Below are 19,575 nucleotides of genomic sequence, written 5' to 3' on the forward strand. Positions count from 1 at the left end.
TAAGATAGATAATAGCACTATTACTAGTGATTGTGGGCTTCTTTTCCTAATATTTTTTTTTGGGCAGTGATAAATCGACCCCCTAGTATCTTAAATCGACCCCGATGTCTCAACTATAAATAGTATTATCCTCAACTAGAAAGAAAAAACCCTGCAAAAATGGAAGCAAACAGTCTTCTCAACCTCTCATGCTCAAATACCCATTTCCCATTTCATCTTCTCAACTCCTCTTCATCTTCCCCACTCTCTCAAACTATCAGTTTCCATCCTAACCCTTTAAAAAAAAACAATGTCCGAACCAATTTTAAGCCAAAATACTCCTCTTTTTCTCCTCCAAAATCCCTTCTACTTTCTCCCCCTTTTGCAGTTGTTGAATCCTTAGAGAAAATTTCAGATTCTTCATTTTCTCCTAAAGAAATGTCGGCAAAAATTGATAAGAGTGGGAGATTTTCCAGCCCAAGAGCTGCCAGAGAACTTGCTCTGTAAGTTTAAGATTAGTGGGTATCTTTCTTTCTTTTTTTATCTATTTTGGGTAGGTTGTTTTTTTTGTTTTAGTTTGAATTTGGGTCTAATTTGAAGAATCTTAATGGCAGATTGATTGCTTATGCTGCGTGTTTAGAAGGGTCTGATCCGATTAGGCTCTTTGACAAGCGGGTTAATGCGAAAAGAGGTATAAGCTTTTCTCCATTTGATGTTATCTTTCAGTAATGGATAGATAAAAAAAAAAGTCTCTCTTTTTCTTATTTTTTGAAAGATTATTAGGTACTATTTTGTGAAACAACCGGTTACTCCTAAAGCTTAAGCTGTAGTTGGTGTTATTTAATAATTTTTTGGTTGGCATTGTTTACACACGTTGCCTCTCTTTTGGGTTGGCTGTACACCTGGATCTTTTTTTTTTAATATTAAGGAGTTGTTGGGTTTTGAACCCAGGACCTGCAGTGAGGCAATACGTCTAATACCATGTGAAACAACCAATTGCTCCAAATGCTTAAGCCGTTAGAGTTGGCGTTTTTTAATCATTTTGTAGTTGGCAGCACATTTGGCCCTTCTTTTGGGTTGGTCGTACACCTGGATATTTTTTTAACATCAAGGAGTTGTTGGTTTTGAACTCAGGACCTGCTGTGAGGCAATGGGTCTGATACCATATGAAACAACCAATTACTCATAAAGCTTAAGCTGTCAGAGGTGGTGTTATTTAATCATTTATACTTCCCAACTCTTCCCCTCTTATGTTGCCCATCTGTTTTGGGTTGGCCGTACACGTGGATTTTTAATATCATGGAATTGTTGGATTTTTGAACTCAAGACCTGCCCTGAGGCAGTGGCTCTGATACCATGTGAAACAACCAATTATTCCAAAAGCTTAAGCTGTCAGAGGTCGTGTTATTTAATCATTTATACTTCAACACCCCCTCACGTGTTGCCTCTCGTTTTTGGGTTGGTCGTAGACGTGGCACATGTGGCCCGATTTACTGAATTTTTAATATCAAGGAGTTGTTGGGTTTTGAACTCGGGACCTGCCATTAGGCAATGACTCTGATACCATGTGAAACAACCAATTACTCCGAAAGCTTAAGCTGCTGAATTGGTGTTATTTAATCATTTATACTTCAATCCTATTAGCTGAACCTCAGCTAAAAAGGTGGATTTTGGAGGGAAAAAATACCTTTAGAACACAAGTACTTGCATGAATCTACATTTTCTGCATTTTGTTTTGCATTTGGGTATTCTCAAAATGTTGGGTTCTTCCAAACTAATTGGTTTTTGACAATTTACCTGGTGTTTTGGCTTTCAGACCCTGATTTTGTTTTTGACAAGGCAATATTATTGGAGTATGATCACATGAGTTTCGGTGGGCCACCTGTTTCAACAGAGACGGAAGAAGAAGCAGAGGATCTTCTTCTCAAGAATGAAAAGGAGTCTGCAAATGGTAATAAGATAATGGCTTTTCAGTGTTTCAGATAATTTGTGATTCCTTTTGGTGTCTTATAGGTGTATTTCTGTTGACTGTTTATGTTCAAAAAATATTTCTGTTGACTGAATTAGAAATGCTGGGTCTGAATGGTGAAAACCTCTTCTATTGATTCGAAGCTAGAAGCTTCATGGTATTTGCAAATGATTGATATTCTTTTTGAGGACTCTTAACTGTTGTCTTTTGCTACCATACAGGCTGATATGGATGTTTTTGCTGATGGGATTGAATATACTTTTTTTAATACCATTCAAAAAAGAAAAAAAAAACATTGTTTGTTTCTGCAATAACAGGCTTCTGTATTAAGACCAGTTGTTATGAGATACTATCTTATTTTGCAACTTGCATTATCTTTTGCCGAAATGGCTAATTTGGGATGTTGAGTTTGAGTGATTTTGGAGTCTTAGGAGATAAGCATCAACAGGTTAGTCAAGGAGTCTAGGGACAAGTGTTAGTTGGTTAGATAGGCTTGAGTTAGAGTCCATGTTGGAAATGTTAGTTGTTAGGCCTTTGTAACTCCTTAATGCTCTGTTTGGTTGCTCATTTTGGGGGGATTGTAGTAGTTTCAAATGCTTGAGATCTTCTAAAGATCTCCCCAAAGCATGTTTAGCTGTCATTTAGACCTTTGACCACTAGACAACTTCTAGACATCATTATTGCTTTTTATCCTAGGTGGCGCCTACGTGGCGGAGATGTTCCCCCCATAATCTTCTCCCCTTTTTTCACCAAAATGGTGAAATTTGAGTGGCGAATTAGGAGAAGATTCTTGTCTTATTCTTTTTCTCTCTTTTTCTCTCTTCCACCCTATATTTTGATAATGGCACCCTACATCTTCCGCTAATCTTCTCGCGCAACCAAACACTACTCACAAATCTTCCTCCTAATGTTCTCCCCATCTTCTATGCTTGTCTAATTCTCTTTGACTTCTTCTTCTCCTAATCTCCCAGCCATCGACAAGCAACCAAACAGAGCATAAAGGAATGTTCTTGGATCTTGGATCCCTTTCTGTAATATGGAGGGGACAACTTGTCCCAGCCATTATTTAATAAAATTGTCAATTTTCAAAAAAAAAAAGAAAAGAGTCCATGTTGGAAATGACTCTTATCATTTAAGACTAGTATTTTATTATTTTAGGTTTCTTAAGAGTCTTGGTCATATGCGATTTTCTTCTTTTAAAAAGCTTGTAACTAGACATTTTAGAGGAGAATGAGAAAAGTGCCGTCTTCTTTCTTAGAAGATTAGGAGGCCGGTTCCCCCTCGAAGTGGACCATCAATCCATCTTTTTATTGTTAATCCTTGTTTTGAGTTTAGAATGTAACAAAGTAGTATCAGAGCCAGGCATGGAGGAGCAACAGTTGGCGTGTTTCGAGAAGAAGGTGAGCTCTTTAACTAAGCGTCAGGAAATGATACTCGAGAAGATAAATGAGATGTTTTCGGCCATGAGTACTCGCTTTGATCAAATGTCCAATAGCCAACTGTTTGAGCAAGGGTATAGCTCCCTCAACCAATCAGACAACAAGCTTGGGGTTGAAGGAACTTTTTCCGATTGGACTGCGGGTCAAGTCACCCTGTTCCAAATCCAATAACTTCACCAGTAACGAAAAGTTTTCATTATTGTTATATAAATGTGCAATCTTAATGCCAACTATAGCTGGAGGAGAGTGTCTTATGACCCTAAATCACCTTGTTCCGTTATTTAACGGTTAGCAGCTCCAGGGGACATCTTCCTAAAGCCCAACATTTTACCGTTTGGTGCAATATGGCTTCGGAGAGTGTGTTTTCACCCAGACACATTCTTTTAGCTCTCCAAACTCTAGTTAACAATTTCATTCAAGATTACTTAGCCCCCAAGGCAAAATTTCTGTTTACGTAAATATTCCATTGAATGTAAGAAAATCATTCAACTTTTCATGTTTTCTACTTTGAGGATATTACAGAAATTGCATTGTTCAAAGGATTGTTTTAGCCAAGGTTTTTTAAGATAAAATGAAATAACAGAAAGTCCAGTACACACATGAAGGTTACACATGCTCGTAACAATTTTCTAGAGTTTCCAAGAAATTCGGTGAAAGTTCCCAACAATAAGTGAGATATTTTCAGTTGAAGGAGAACTTCATAGTCACCAATTAGCCTAATAGAGTCGGCATTCATGTACTTAACCTATTTATGAATCAGAATATCTTAGCTTACCAGCTAATGGTATCTGAACAAATATCAATATTTTAGGCTTTCTTCAAAACAACCCTCTCAAAAGTACAACTTTCAGCGTGAAGACAGCAATGCCAGGTTATAATATGTTAGATGTAGTTGATTGAACCAAATCGTTTTTATGATCCCTAACATATTTGACCAAATGTCCCACGTGCACTTTCTGTATGATTTTATTCTCTGATCTGATGGAAATGAGACAACAAATAAGAGAACACATATTAATCTGGATGTGTTTTTCCTAGAATTTGGTATTTCTCTTTTAGAACTTGAAGCTCATATCTATTACTGTCCTGTAATAGATTGAAATTGCTGGATTAAAGTGTAAACATGCATATCAATTCTCCTCCCATCTGTCCCTCTCTTTTATTTTTATTTTTTAAATTTTCAAAGTGCCATTTATTATTTTTCATTGTAGATATGAACAGAAAATTCTTGTATTTCAGAAGCAGAAGTTCTCTCAGCTCCTCCAAAATTGGTGTACAACAAATTTGTTTTACGGTACCTTCTTCATCGATCATTTAAATGATATTAACTACTCGATAACATGGAGCTACCCTCTTAAAACTCTTTGGAACTTACCTACACATTTGAATTATTTTAAGCCTTCACTCTAAGGTGTCTTTTGGATGGTTTATTTCTCTGGTTCTCAGGTTGTTGTGTTAAAAGCTTTGTTATTCTGTTCAAGTATCTGGTAGCCTCACTTGTCCTTTTGCTGTCTACAGTTCGGCAAGGAACATTTTGGAAGCAGTTGTAGATAGATGGGATCAGAATATTCTTATTATTAACAAAATAATCCCCCCAAACTGGAAGGTGTGATTTACACTTTACCATATTAATACGTTTTGCACCCAAATTATTATTATTTTTCATCATCTCATAGCGAATATTCTATCGTTACTTGGGCATCTACAGATGTTCATTGCCAATTTTTTGTTTTCAGCCTTCTGGAATAACTTTTTTTTTAGTTTGTTTTCTACGGGTTGAAGGATCATATTAGTTGCACGAATTTTTATATCAATATGAAATGCACATTTGGGTCACTTAAATTTGATCTTACTTGCCTCTTCATGTTTCTGTTTGCCTGAATATGTTTTCATATAATTTTTCAGTGCTCTCCAAGCAGATAACATATGGTAATTTTCTTTGTTCTATATTCTGGGAGTTGGGTTTGCAATCTTTGGGCAATCCATAATAATTCTGGATACATCCAATATAAAAGAAAGGATGGAATGGATTGCTTTTTGCCACACGTTCGGGAAGAAAGAAAAGAAAAATACGAGAAAGGGAGAAAGTCATAGGAGAGAAAGGGGAGAGAAGAAAAATATGAGTTATGTCTCACGATCTTTGCCTCTTATTTATTAACTTAATCGAGTTTTTGTTAAAAAAATTACTTAAACTGCCCTTATTTACATAAAGACCACTTTAACACTCCCACTCAAGCTGGAGCATAAATCTCATGAAAGCTCAACTTGGAACAAATAAAATCCAACCTATTACAGCTTATAACCTTAGTAAAAATATCTGCCAACTTATTTTGGTAATGAACAAAGGCGTCATGAAAGCTCAACTTGGAACAAATAAAATTCAATCTATTACAACTTACAACCTTAGTAAAAATATCTGCCAACTTATTTTGGTAACGAACAAAGGGAGCCACCACTTCTTTATTCATAACTTTGTCACAGAAAAGACAGTCACTCCCGTATTGCTTTGTCTGCCATGAAAGATGGGATTATTTGTAATATACAAACTACTTGATTATCACAATGGATAAAACTTTAAAACCTGACACTTCCATCAATGGTGTAGTAAGGACATCTCGAGAAACCCAAAAAAACGATGATAGTCTGCCTACAGCTGTCTGTAAAAAGAGAAAGTGGTTTGACTGGTGTTGCAGCGTGGAAATTCTAACTGTTGAGGAAAATGACACGTGTCACACATTCATTTCCTAGAAAAGAATCGGCAAGTCATCGAGTGACCTCACGGATTGATCGACACAAACTCAGCAGATAGTTGGATCGGCACCTTCGTCTTCTTTCTGACCCTCCGAGGCCGAATCGAATCAACAATATCTCCGACAAAGGCGAGGCGCAACACTGCTGGGTGTTCTCTTGCGATCATGGATGCAGTACTTTCTCATTTACTTTGGTATGTTTTGTATACTAGTAAGAGTTTGTTAGATGAATCCACCCCAAGTGGAAGTTCAAAACGTTTCCTAGTTTAATAAAAACTCGATCAAAGGCCTTTAACCAACTGTCTAGGATGTCCAGAACTCACTGTGCAGAAGCTTTTCATCTCACAAGACAGTATTAGGGAAGTGGACAAAGAATTGAAGACATATCCTCTTTGAAAAGCTCATACCTGTACGGAACTTGAAGCTAACCTTCTAAAACCACTAGTTAATCGATGAACTGCTACTATTAATCACTGCAATAATTACAATCAACTAAGTTGAGAAATCCTGCGACAAAACTCTTAGATATGGGCATATCATAAGACATTTAATCTAAATATGTTTGTCATATTGTAACTGGTCTTGAAGAATGATGAGTTTCTCTTTCAAGAAAGTCGTCTTTCCAAATCCTTTTGTGAAACAGCCAGTTACTACAAAAGTTTAAGCTGATGGAGATGGCGTTATTAAATCTTCTATACTTTAACACCTTTCTCTAATCAAGTTAAACACTGAGTCTAGTGAGTTTTTCTTTTGTTTCTTTTTTCACTCTGCACTGGCTAGAAACTCCTGACTTGACCTGCCAAGATCACTTCTATTTTAAGATGTGTGCAGTTATGCTTTAACAATTAGTTGGTTAATGGATTTCTATTCATGCTAAATATTATGGGTACCACTTTACATCTAAAGTATCGAAAATATTGAGCTTCCTTTGTTTTTTTCTTGATGGATTTGTGCTTATGCCCCTGCGATTCTAATTTGTAGAATGAGCCTGCGGGGAGAATCATAGATCTCTGTATTCTGCACTTAGCAATGGGTGAGATAACTGTGATAGGGACACGACACCAAATTGTCATAAATGAGGTAAATTCTATCGTTCCCTTAACACAACCATGCAGCTTCTCATCATTTCATTTATCAATTCCAATGTGGCTCTTATGAAGGCGGTTGATCTTGCAAAGCGATTTTGCGATGGCACGGCCCCACGTATAATCAATGGATGCCTTAGAACCTTTGTCAAGGACCTCCACGGAATGGAGATGGCTCAGCCCTCCGAAGCCAAATCATGAAGTTGCGAGACATGGGATTGGATGATCAACAATGACTTACGTTTGAGAAAGTTGGGTTATTCCTTGGGTTTCTTTCTATGAATCAACGCCAAATCCCAGAATGTTGAGAGAGCTAAAGAATCTCATTTGGGATTATGGGTTGGCTCTTGTAGGAGGAGAAACTAGAAAGCGTGTTAGCGTGTTTCGTTCTGTTGTGTCAAAGCCCCAAATGCCAAGCTGTCAGAAGGCGAAACTTTGGGAGTGGAGCAAAGAAGTGGGTTTTTTTTTTAATTAAACAGTAAATTAGGTTTTAGACAAGAAGGATTCATTCCGAAGGAGGCAATGTACTATTTGTTATGCAGTAACAATATATTTTGTTATACCTAATATCACTTGAACTTTGGAAATGTGACAAGCTAACTCTAACTCGTAGGAATGAATACAGACATAACAATATGAGAATCTCAGTCTGTTTCAGCAACCCATGATCTGTGCTCTTGTCATGTTGATGGCTTGTGTAAGCTGAGGTTGGATCATATTATCTTTTGATCTTGTACCAAAACTCTTTCCTTAGCTACTTATGTTCTTCATTTTGAGTTCTCTGATAGAGTAACTATTGTCTAATCATTATTCTCCAAATATTTATAGGGAAATGTTATCAGCACTACTGTATTTTGATGAGGGCACTACTCACTTTATTAAAAGTACGGTATGGCCCGCACCGTACGATGATCCAAACCGTCCATTAGATGGGCCACAGCCTAAATAGGTTGTGTCCAAAAAATCATTTCCATAGGTTGATACTAACCCTCCGATCTGAATGTTAGAGGGTTGATCCTAACCCTCTATATATCGGAGGGTTAGGATCAACCTATGGAAATAATTTTTGGGGCCCAACCTATTTAGGCATTGGCCCATCTAATGGACGGTTTGGATCATCCTATGGTGCAGGCCATACCGTACTTTTAATAAAGTGCGCAGTGCCGTCATCAAAATACAGTACTGCTGATAACATTTCCCTATTTATAATGGTTGTTGAAAATTTTATCATAAACTTGTGGAGGAACTGTATACTAATTTGTAGTTTTAGAAAAATTGAGTTTGGATTGAATGTCTTACTGTCTCTCTGATTAATGATGAGTGATGCCATATACAAAACATCCAAAGAGTTTTGACATGGAATGACATTGAGCAGACGGTGTTCTTACAGTTACTGAATGATATTTGCATTACACTGATAAGTTTCTTTAGCAGATATTTAAGCCATCTTATCTATACTGTAAATAAAGAGAAGATATTGTTTTGAAGCATATCTACTGCAACCATGTGCCTTTCTACTTGTTTTTAGTTGCACGTCCGAAGGCCTCTGAGTAACCTTTTCTCTAAGCACTCCCTTGCTTTGGTAATGGCACTCCCTGTCTTAAGAAACTGTCTTTTAGATGGGGATTGATAGCTTTTTGAGGTATAAGAGCCTGTAACAGGTAACTAGAAAAGTGTTAAGAGAGGAATTTCATTGCCAAGAGAAGGGAATGTGAAAAATCATTTTTCTTTCTAGGGAAAGAGATTTTTTATTTATTTTTAAAAATTATTAAAAATAGTGAATTAGCATTTAAAGCAAAGTCTATAAACCGTAACAGCTTGAATTGAGTTGTTCATTGATCTTGTTGTGCAGGATCCCGACAGACTAATGTGTGTGATGCACACACGGGTTCAGCTAAGTTTCAGCAACTTTCTCTATATAGTTGCATTGATATATGATGCAGTGCCTAGATGGTTTTAGTGGAGTTCCAAGGTGCAGTCCCTCATTAATGTTGCTGGCAGTGCCTAGATGGTTTTGGTGGAGTTCCAAGGTGCAGTCCCTCATTAATGTTGCTGGCCATATTGGCAATGCATCAATATATAAGTCACATATTAGAGTTACAAGGTCAAGGCTTTCTGCTCACATAAATCTTGTGTTTTCTTGTATGATTGTGTTTCTTTACATCGTTTTTAATGTTTTTCAGCACATCGTGTTTGATACATGTAAAGAAGAAATTTCGTGGTTTTCTATAAAGCCCCATCTTTCTGTAACTAGATTTAGGGATTCCATAGGAATATAGGATGATTCAAAAAGCAATAAAACGTTATACCATCTATTTGATCAGCCACAACATAAATATGTTGTGCCCAAAAAATCATTTCCAGAGGATGATCCCAACACTCCGATCTATAGAGGTTTCTATAATAAGCAGTTCCTCAATGGATCGGAGGGCTGCAATTTTCTGGCCCATCAAATGGACGGTTTGGATCATTCTACGGTGTAAGCCGTACCATACTTTTTGAAAAAATACTGGACTATACGGGCTTACACCATGTAAAATCTCATATATACCATACCTTATTATAAGATTTTATATGGTGAGTGGCCCTATGGTATTTTTCAAAAAGTACTGTATGGCCCACTTCATAGGATGATCCCAACCATTGATTCCTTGTGCCACATTGTAAATAGGTTGTGCACCCAAAATCTTTTCCATAGGATTAAAAATCTTCCTCTTTTATGTACCTGTATTTCCACAAAAATACACACCCGGCCACCGTATAATTTCGTTTAGTGGTCCACCCTCAATGGGGCCCACTAAACTAATGATCCTAATCTATCCACGTGTGACATACGTACGGTTGAGATTTTAGGATGATTGCCAATTCTTGATAATTTAGTCAGCCGAAATTACCAAAACACCCTTAAAACCTAGGGTTTCTAGGGTTTTGGTGCTTTTGCTCTCCTGAACTTTATAAATAGCTCCTCAAGCAATGCTCTTAAAGCGTGCGCGTTAGCGTTAGGGTTTGATAAAGGGTGGCTGTTTTAGGGTTTTGGAAGAAAAACCCTAAACCCTATTTTACTCTTCCGTCACACACTTCAGATAAATGAATTCTTTTAGGGTTCTATGGTGTTTTAAGCTTAGATTCTTTTTTACGCTTTCTATACTGTTCTGGGTTTTCTTTAATTTGTTTTTCGCTCTGTAAATCCATCTGGGCCTTTTGTAATTCAAATTTTTCTTTGTATATCTATGTGGGTCTTCTTTAATCTTTCAATTTTTCATTGAAAAGGTTAAGCTATTTCTATCTATTAATGTATTATAATTTGTTTATGTAAACCCTAAGTTCCAGACCCATAGAACCTGAAAACCCTAAATTTTCTTGCCCCAAGATGCTTTTCCATTTTTGGGCTATGGGTTTTCTGTAATTAGATGTTTTCTTCCTAAATCCATGTGGGTCTTATGTAATTCTAATTTTTGCTTGTAAATCTATGTGTGTCTTCTTTAATCTTTCAGTTATTTTATATTTTTTTCATTTTTATTTATTTTAATTTTTTCTTCTTTTTTTCATTAAGATGTTAGTTGAGATTTTTTTCCTCTTCTGGGCATGGTGCTGAGTGATGAAATAAATCAGACGGATTCCCACTGATTTTTTATATGATTTAATAACCAGCTACTTCTGACACATCATGCCTATGTTTTTCTCTCTTTTACATCTGAAAATGGTTTATTTTTTATTTATTTTAATGTTAATCAGTTACATGATGATTTAATTCCTGCTACTCTTGTTCTTGAAATTTCAATCTTGAATGGGTTGTCTGTATTTTGTTTTAAAAGTAATATGGGCCTGTGATGTTAGAAAATATTTGCTACTCTTGATGGGAAAACCTCATCTGATGAATACTATCCACCAAGATCTCTGAGGCTCTATTATCTTAAAAATTAATTCGAGACTTTGTTTCTTTCTTCCTTTTCTTGAAATAATTGTTTTGTTTGTTGATTGGTAGGGTTGAAGATGTGATTAGAATTTGATACCTGATACCTTCTTCTTTTTTTGCATTAGTTATTTCCTCATTTGCAGTTCATTTGTTAAATTTTTAACCTTTTTTTCAGTTCTTTTGTTAAATTTTTCAAGCACAATAATAAAAGGGGTGAATTTAGTATATTTTCAAACTCTACCAAATCAACAAACAAAACCATTCTAAGGAAAGAAGAAAATACAAAATTTGAGAAACAAACTCTCTAAAGCATTGAGCTTGCGCGGCGAATGGGCAGAGGGGATGAATCTTCCTTTTTTTTATCTTTAATGGTGGTGTGCATGGTTTTTTCTTTAACTGCTGGTCATGGGATAGAAGTCCTTGGGTAAGATGTTCTTGTGATTGTTATCTTGAAATTATCTTGTCTATTTTTCCCCTGCTCTGTGCTAGTAATAGCTTACCCAGGACAGAGGTTTGCATGAACAAAGAAATAGTAACTCTGTGTGAGGATAAAAGAACCTTGATTTCCTATAATGTTGCCAATTGTTTTCCCACTTCTCATTGAAATGGTGTTGGCATCAAACTTTTGTGAATTTATGCACTTTTTTAACAAAAGAATAACTAACTATATAATTTTTCTGAGGCCCTCTTTGGGTTGGAGGAAGAACTTTTCTTGGAGGAAATTTTGTCCTAATCTTTTTGTCGTTACATAATTTAGAAAATATCATTTAAAATTGGGGGCGTGGTTTCTGAGCTCAAGCTCAAATAGCTTATTTGAGCTAGCCACTATAAATACGCCATCTCCCATGTTGTTTCACTCATCCAACCCGTTCATTCCATACGTCCAGACATAGATATGGTGTTCTTAAGAAACCATCTCCTTAGATTTGTAAAAGCACAAAATGGACTCAATTTTTAGCCGTCCATTTTAAACCTTCACAAATCAATGCTTAGAATGATCCTATGGAGATGATTTCTTAGGGTCACATTATCTATGTTATGTCCTATAAAATAATATCTAACGTAACCAAAACAACATAGGCACCCGCCCTATTTCTAAGCTCTAGCATAAACCATTTCTTATTTCAAATTTCCTACTATTGTTAAAGGAAATATAGGGCAGTGTTACGCCACTCGCCCCTCCTAGTCCACAAAGCCTCTCTCCAACATGAACTGTAGTTGGTCCTGGAGCTAAGTACTTCCTCGCGAAAGAAGCCTTTTAGAGACGGGTGATTCTCTCTACAGAAGCACGAGTGGAACGCTTTAATGGCTTTATGGCTGTCTTCCTCTTTCTTTTTACCTACTCCTTATCTATCTAATAGATATCTTTCTTCTATCTACTGAATTCAAAAGGCGAGGGAATCGCTTTCAATGACAATTTCTCTTTACCAATCAGCCATCAGCCCTCTTCAAGCTGTTGAAACTAGATAGGAGATCTACTTCAAGGCGCCGGGCCAGAGGGTGGTGGGACTACTTCCTGAAAGATCGTTTCGTTCCAGCCTAGTTGTTTGTTGGCCCGCTCTGGCGAGTCAGAATAGACACGCGCCACTAGTGATTTGTTTGTGTCTACCTACTTACATTGTGGCCCATCAAATGGATTGTTTGGGCCACAAAGGTGGGGCCTACCTTTCTCATAGATTTAAACAAATTAATTGTTGGGCCTACCAACCGTTCTTTGTGTACTAAGATTTTCCTGCAATTTAAATGAAAGAGATTTATCATTAGTGAGATACTGGTTGCATTCCACACCCGCTGACTACTAAAACCCAAATCAAATTAACTAGCAATTTATGTAGAGAATTTCAAGGATTAATTCTACTATAAGCATTACAATTTATATTGAATGGAATAAACCCTACCCTAATTTGTTGTGAACATGAGATAGAGCTAGGCTATGTTTTGTACTTGAGTGGGTGAAATTGGGGTGGAATGTTGAGATGACTGAGAGGGAGAGATTGAGACGGTGGTAGTGATGGGAGAAAGAAAAGCCCCTGAAAACAAGAATAAAAAAAAACCCAAGTTGAAGTAGCATATTTTTTTCATTGTTTTTTAAGAATTTCTGATGCACCCCACCATCCATAATATGTCCACTTGTGCCCTCTCATATCTCTCTCCCCCTCCACCTCTGCTCATCTTTCACAGTTAGACCCACCAACATTCTATGGAATGATTTTTCATGGTTGCTAAACATGCTCTATGTGAACGGATAATCAATGACAAATAACTATAACTGTGGTCTTAAGTCTGAAGTCTAAATGTCTGAACAACCAATTACACTATTAAGAGTTGCCAAGCATGAGCAGTAAACCTAAATCAAAACCAGTTTTGCAACATTCTTCTCTTAAAGAACCCTTTTAAGACAAGCATTTGACATGTTAAATGCAATCAAGACAAGCAAGGACTTCAACAATTAAATTGCATCCTTCTTTTTTTTTTTTGGAGAAAAATGCAACCAAACACAGCAAGAACCCTTTTAAGAGTAAATAAATTAGTAAATGCAAGCACAACCCTTTCTAGGGAAGAAATCATACTGTTAAACCACCAGTAACAGACTCCCAAATGGTCAATAGACAACTTTCTAAAGAGATAAGTAGAGCTGAAAATATTTATGCTTTTGACTTCATCTGTTGAAGCATTTGTGTTCTAGTGTCGGGTTCAGTTACACTCCAATGCAGGTTAAGCAGTAAAAGCTAAACCTGATCCAACAGAAGTCATGGAATGGAGAGAAATGAAGAGAGGGGAAAGAAGATCAAGACACATCAATTACAATATGACATTTAACTGAACCTGCTGTTTAATTATCTCACACTATGAAGATTACAAGCAACATCAGAAATCTGAAACATGGGAACACTCAGTTCACAACCAATGCAGCATGCAAAACAACAAGCTAATGCCTACTTGTTTTGCTATTGGCATCTCTCCTCAGATAAGGTAGATTAAGAGATCTGCTATAGAAAACATAACATTAAAGGATAGCAGTTTACCTTTTACCTTCTTGAATCATCTGAATCCCAATCACAATCAGATCTTCTCAACCTTTTCTGCCTTCACAACTGGATTTGCTTTGGCAATAGCATCACGCCCAGCACTCCTGTAATCAAACGAGCATTCGTGCTTCTCAGAGTACCGATGAACGGAGCAAAATGTCCCCCCACAACGGCATTTGAACCCAGTTAACCCAACTCGTTTTTGGCAAGTCATACAACGATTAGTAGGGGGTTTGTCCATATTCTCAGATGTGATAAAACCAACATCTAAACCATGGTTTTCTTCCATGTTATTCGAGCTTTCCACGATAGAATCGAATTGAGTGGAAGTAGATGCAGTCGGCATCTTTTCAGGAACTGAAATCACCAGAGAGGCCTTGGGTTTCATGAATAGGTCTCTGTAACACTTGGAACAAAGATTGTTTGTGGCAGCACTTCCGAAGAAGCCACAGTTGTTTGCACACAAGATTGGGCCTTCTGGTGTTTGGCATTCAGTCTCATCGGTTTCCTTTTTCCAGCTCTCTTGTGCCATGCTTACCAACTAGAGGAGACCTTCCAAAACAGAATATCAAACAGCTACACACTCGAAATTTAGAGCCCCAGAAGCTTATCAAATGAGACCAGAAAATGAAGCTACCAAGCTTTAACAAATCTGCTCCCTGGCTTTTGTTGCAACCTCTGTTTCTCTCCCTCGCCCTCTCTTCTTTTCCTGACTCCTGTGAAATTCAATCTCAAAATTATATATCCTTGCTAGTATTCTGGTCCGATAGGCATGGGTTTAAAATGATGGGCCCCAGACCCTCAAAACATGAGGTGTAAAATGGTGGGCTCCACCCTATTGATAGGTTTGTGTAAGATGGCTGGCCCCACTCACCAAAACATGAGGTGTAAAACGTTGGCCCCATCCCATCAAAAACATGAGATGTAAAACGGTAGGCCCCACCCTATGCATGTGTTTAGGTGGAGATGGTGGGCTAACACATCAAAACATGAGGTGTTGAATGGTGGGCCCACAGAGCAAGCGTAAAATGGTGGCCCCCAAACATGCTATGCTTGAGTCTAAAGTGTTAGACCCCCATCTTATCAAAACAAAAGATGAAGAATAAAGAAAAGGTATTCAAAAAAAAATCTTGGAAAGAAAGAAGACGATCAATTTCAAAAAAAAAAAAAAAAAAAAAAAAAATACATGCTTAGTATATATAATAGATAAACACCTAACCAAAACCAACCAATCTCTCTTCTTTCAAGAGAATCTTTAAATGGGGCCCTGAACAAACAGTAGTTGTTGAATGAAAATTGGTATCCCTCAAGAATCGAGAGGATTAAACAAACGATCAGAGGTTTTCAGATTTACAATATGTCAGTATTCTTGGAGCTGCTTACCCTTAAATTCACTGCAGAATCCCCCTTGAAGCACTTGTTTCTGAGAACTCAACCTCAAAGCTCCAGCAACAAACATGAATAGGAAACAATTATATCAGCTGCAACATAGCTTTGAACCTAAACTCCCCATCTTCAGGCCCTAAATTCACAATTTAAACCTCAGAAATCAACAAATGACCCCAAATGATTAATAGAACTGACGGGCGAAAATCAGCAGGGTTTCTATTCATCTGGACAGGTAGAGCTTTGGAATTGCATTAAACTTCCTATCTTAACTCAAATGAATTAAAATTCATGAAAACGAGAGAGAGTACCGCTTTTCTTCTCATTATCCAGAACAGGATATTAATTTTTTTATCATTCAAAAAAAAAATGAAACTGAATAAAAAATTATGAAATGGTAGACAGACTCCAAATTTCGTAATCACTGATAGGAGACAGATTGGTTTTCATCAGTGTTATCTGAGATCATAAACAGAAATGAAGTAACAAAAATTCAACAGAATAGGCAAAAGAAAACCCCATTAAAATTGAAAACAGAATATGGACCCTGCAGTACGAACCAAATCAAGGTATTTCAATTTATAGGTTCAAAGCCACACCAAAACCATTAATCTTTAATGACACAGAGCCAATCTTTTAATTTTAGAATTCAAAAAAGAAAGTAATGACTAGAGAGAGGTTTAGTTTTGCTAACGATGACAGGTGGCCATAAACAAAAATCTAAAAATAGGATAAATTTAGCGTTTTCCATCAATCGAGTACAATCAGAGGTCAAAAGCCATCTGAAAATATCTTATCTTCAAAGAAACCAAAATAAAATCCAAGATACTGGAGACAGAGCAGCATTTCTAGTCATTAAGCCAAGCTGAATTTTAAAATATGCAAGGATATTTTACTCAACAATTGTGGTTAGAGGCTTGAAGCAACACCAAAATAACAAATCTTCAATGCAAAAGATTAGAACTTCAAATAAAGTGGAAGAAGAATCCAATTTTTCTAATCATTACCCAAAATGATAATAAAAGTTGTCCTCCATGTTTTCCACTAGCAACTGCAATCAATTGTCCGAAACCAGAAGAAACAATCAATCTTTACCAAAATGAAAACTCAAAGAAATAATAATAGTAATAGTAATAGTAACAGTAAAAATCATGAAACTGGAGACTGGCTCCATCTTTTCCAATCTTTAAGCAAAAGCAGAATCAAAACTCCTTAAAGTAGGAGAATAGTTTTCTTTTCTTTTCTTTTCTTTTTCTTTTTTTTTTGATTCGTCAAGTGCAGTTGGGGGCTCGAAACCAAAACCAAAAAAACTAATCTGCTACACAAAAGAACCCAAAATCAAGGAACCAGATACAGATTCCAGCTTTTACATTAAGTATCCATAACCATAATCAAAACAGGAGATAGATCAGAGTTTTCAACTCCTCCAGTGCAATCCGAGGTCAGAAAATGCAAATAAGCAGCATATTACCAATAAAACCAAGATATTAATTTTGTATATCATGAAATTGAAGATCGACTTGATCTTTTCAAAAAAGTATGCATGATCAACAAAGTGAGAGATATGTAATGTTTTGACTCATGAGTAGTCAGATGTTCTAAGCTGCACCGAAACAGCCAATCCTTGATGGGAAAAATCAAAATTCAGTAAATCAGATACAGAATCCAATATTCTAATCATAATCAGAAGAAGAAATTCTAAGGCCCTGTTTGTTTGCGACTACGCCAACCGATTGTGAGCCCAAACCCAATTAATGGGTCCAATAATTGGGTTTGGACTCAGAATCGATTGGCATAAACGAACAGGGCCTAAGAATACAAGATAGACTAGACTCTAGAGTATTATACTCGTTGGTGTGAGAAATCAGACGTTCGAAACACAATCAGAGACCGACTCCAGCTTTTCTAGTCGTTCTTAATAACAGAATCAGAATTCCGTATGAACAGATTAGGGTTTCCCACTATCAAGAGTAGATAGAGGTTCAAAACTGCGACAAAAGACCCAATTTCAATGCAAAGGAACCAAAATTTTACAAAACTGGGAACAAAATCGATCTTTTCAAATTAGTTTGGATGATCAGAACCTAAATTCTCAAAAGTAGAATATGAATTACAGGTTTATACCCATCAGGGGTAATTAGATGGGCCAAAACTACACTAATCGAACCAAAATTCACAAAATTAGAAACAAGACTCCACCTTTCCTAATCATCAATCACAATCAGCCACACAAAACAAAGGGGAAAAAATAATCAAATACGAACAGATATCCAACAAAAGAAAGATCCAAATTTCTCAGAAATCGAGGCACAAACTCGAATACCTAATAAATAAGTAAATCAAAGGAATTAAAAAAAAGGCATAAAACAGTCTCCATATATAAAAAACTGATCTTTGACACAGAGGCGAATAAATTCACGAATTTGAACGCTCGATTTCGTGATTCCAACAAAATGAAAACAAAATCATCAACACGAAAAACAATATCATAAGAAGCCGATCTCCAAGCAAGAAGATCAAAATTAGCAAAACCAAGCAGATGTAACTACTCACAGAAGAAAAAAATCGAAATTCACGAAATCGCATGCTTGATTCCTCCAAAACATAATCAGATGTTATAAAAAATAAAAAAAAATTCCCTACATCAACTCAAAAAAAAAAAAATCGAATTTCTCAGAATCAGCAAAATCAAACACGTGTAACAGCTCACATAAAGAGGGGGAAAAAACTAAATTCACGAAATCGTATGCATGATTCCTCCAAATCATAATCAGATGTGACGAAAAAAACTAGAAAAAAACGAATTTCTCAGAATCAGCAAATCAAATAGATGTAACTACTCACATAAAGAGGGGGAAAAACTAAACTCACGAAATCGTATGCATAATTCCTCCAAATCATAATCAGATGTGACGAAAAAAACTAAAAAAAAAAATCGAATTTCTCAGAATCAGCAAATCAAATAGATGTAACTACTCACATAAAGAGGGGGGAAAACTTAATTTACGAAATCGCAAGCATATTTCCTCCAAATCATAATCAGATGTGACGAAAAAAACTTTAAAAAAAAATCGAATATCTCAAAATCAGATCTCAAAACAAAAAAGCGAAGACAAAGAGAGATAAAAGAGAATCATAAGACCCACATAGAGAGAGAGAGAGAGGCTGACCTAGATTTTCAGAGGCCTGGAGAGAGAGAGAGAGAGAGAGATTTAGGGTTAGGGTTTAAAGTGATTTGGTTAGGGCAACCACCACCGTCTGTGGAAGAATGGGAAGGAGCATCTGCCCGCTACCCGAAACCAAGCGGTCAGCTGCCCGTAAGCCTAATAATTGGAGTGGGAGAGGAGATAATAACTGGAGCCTAATAAGGACGAGCTCCAGGGCTATTATTGTCATTTTACGCCTAAGCTTTTTCAATGGGGCCCACAAGATGTACTTACTTAGAAATTAGACGGTGGAGCTTGCACGTGAAGCCCAAATATATAGTGGGGCCCATAGTTTTTTTTTGGGTGATCCAAACCATTCATTTGTTGGACCTGAAAGATTCTCTCTGCACATTCTATCTCTATCTGGACATAAATAAGATGTGCCCATAAAATCTTCTCCATATGATGATTCTAACCCTTCAATTTGCTAAGGTTTAAAATGGACGAGACAATATAAAAACCTTCACTGATAAGAGGGTTAGGATCATCTTATGGAGAAGATTTTCTATGCACATCCTATCTATGGCGGTCCAACAAATGAATGCACGTTGCAAGCCAAAAAACAGCGGGGTCCACATTTCTTGGGTGATCTAATCCATTCATTTGTTGGGCCCTACCGTAGATAGGATGCGACCAGATAATATTTTCCATGGGATGATCCTAACCCTTCAATCCTAACCTTCATGGGTCGCAGGGTTAGGATGAGAAGATTTCTCCTATCTATGCCAAGGTCCAACAAATGAATGGATTATATCACCCAAAAAAGTGCAGGGCTTTTTTTTTTTCTTTTTTTTTTTCATGCAGGGCCTTCCACCA

General features: G+C 36.7%; 2 protein-coding genes and 2 non-coding genes across 6 annotated transcripts; 3 read left to right on the forward strand and 1 right to left on the reverse strand.

The window, feature by feature from the left end:
- Positions 1-95: 95 nt before the first annotated feature.
- Positions 96-7,883, forward strand: LOC143859204 (antitermination NusB domain-containing protein). The gene is made up of 7 exons (XM_077369898.1): positions 96-482; positions 594-670; positions 1,796-1,930; positions 4,627-4,681; positions 4,906-4,993; positions 7,119-7,217; positions 7,298-7,883. The coding sequence occupies exons 1-7, from the start codon at positions 160-162 to the stop codon at positions 7,421-7,423; spliced, it is 903 nt and encodes a 300-aa protein (XP_077226013.1). The 5' UTR covers positions 96-159; the 3' UTR covers positions 7,424-7,883.
- Positions 7,884-10,810: 2,927 nt separating this feature from the next.
- Positions 10,811-10,888, forward strand: LOC143859485 (small nucleolar RNA R12). The gene has a single exon (XR_013239266.1). It is a non-coding gene; the product is annotated as a small nucleolar RNA R12 (small nucleolar RNA).
- Positions 10,889-11,044: 156 nt separating this feature from the next.
- Positions 11,045-11,127, forward strand: LOC143859484 (small nucleolar RNA SNORD24). The gene has a single exon (XR_013239265.1). It is a non-coding gene; the product is annotated as a small nucleolar RNA SNORD24 (small nucleolar RNA).
- A 2,794-nt stretch (positions 11,128-13,921) lies between these two features.
- Positions 13,922-18,895, reverse strand: LOC143859359 (zinc finger A20 and AN1 domain-containing stress-associated protein 6-like). Of its 3 annotated transcripts, XM_077370082.1 has the most exons (4): positions 18,724-18,895; positions 16,561-16,604; positions 15,551-15,689; positions 13,922-14,883 (listed from the first exon to the last, which is right to left on the reverse strand). In XM_077370082.1, the coding sequence occupies exon 4, from the start codon at positions 14,697-14,699 to the stop codon at positions 14,202-14,204; it is 498 nt and encodes a 165-aa protein (XP_077226197.1). In that variant the 5' UTR covers positions 14,700-14,883; positions 15,551-15,689; positions 16,561-16,604; positions 18,724-18,895; the 3' UTR covers positions 13,922-14,201. The 3 variants fall into 3 exon arrangements, with proteins under 3 accessions (XP_077226197.1, XP_077226196.1, XP_077226198.1); XM_077370081.1 differs by lacking the exon at positions 16,561-16,604; XM_077370083.1 differs by lacking the exons at positions 16,561-16,604; positions 18,724-18,895 and adding an exon at positions 18,534-18,656.
- Between the last annotated feature and the right edge of the window lie 680 nt (positions 18,896-19,575).

The sequence above is a fragment of the Tasmannia lanceolata genome, unplaced genomic scaffold, assembly GCF_043159265.1.
Source record: "Tasmannia lanceolata isolate RefF3 unplaced genomic scaffold, GAP_Taslan_0.1 ptg000029l, whole genome shotgun sequence".
In the NCBI taxonomy this organism is placed as follows: Eukaryota; Viridiplantae; Streptophyta; class Magnoliopsida; order Canellales; family Winteraceae; genus Tasmannia; species Tasmannia lanceolata.

Coding starts and splice junctions, on each gene's coding strand:
- LOC143859359 (XM_077370081.1), bottom strand. CDS start 14,699: ATGGCACAAGAGAGCTGGAAAAAGGAAACCGATGAGACTGAATGCCAA.
- LOC143859204 (XM_077369898.1), top strand. CDS start 160: ATGGAAGCAAACAGTCTTCTCAACCTCTCATGCTCAAATACCCATTTC. Junction 4,682..4,905: donor TACAACAAATTTGTTTTACG/GTACCTTCTTCA, acceptor TGCTGTCTACAG/TTCGGCAAGGAACATTTTGG. Junction 7,218..7,297: donor ACCAAATTGTCATAAATGAG/GTAAATTCTATC, acceptor GCTCTTATGAAG/GCGGTTGATCTTGCAAAGCG.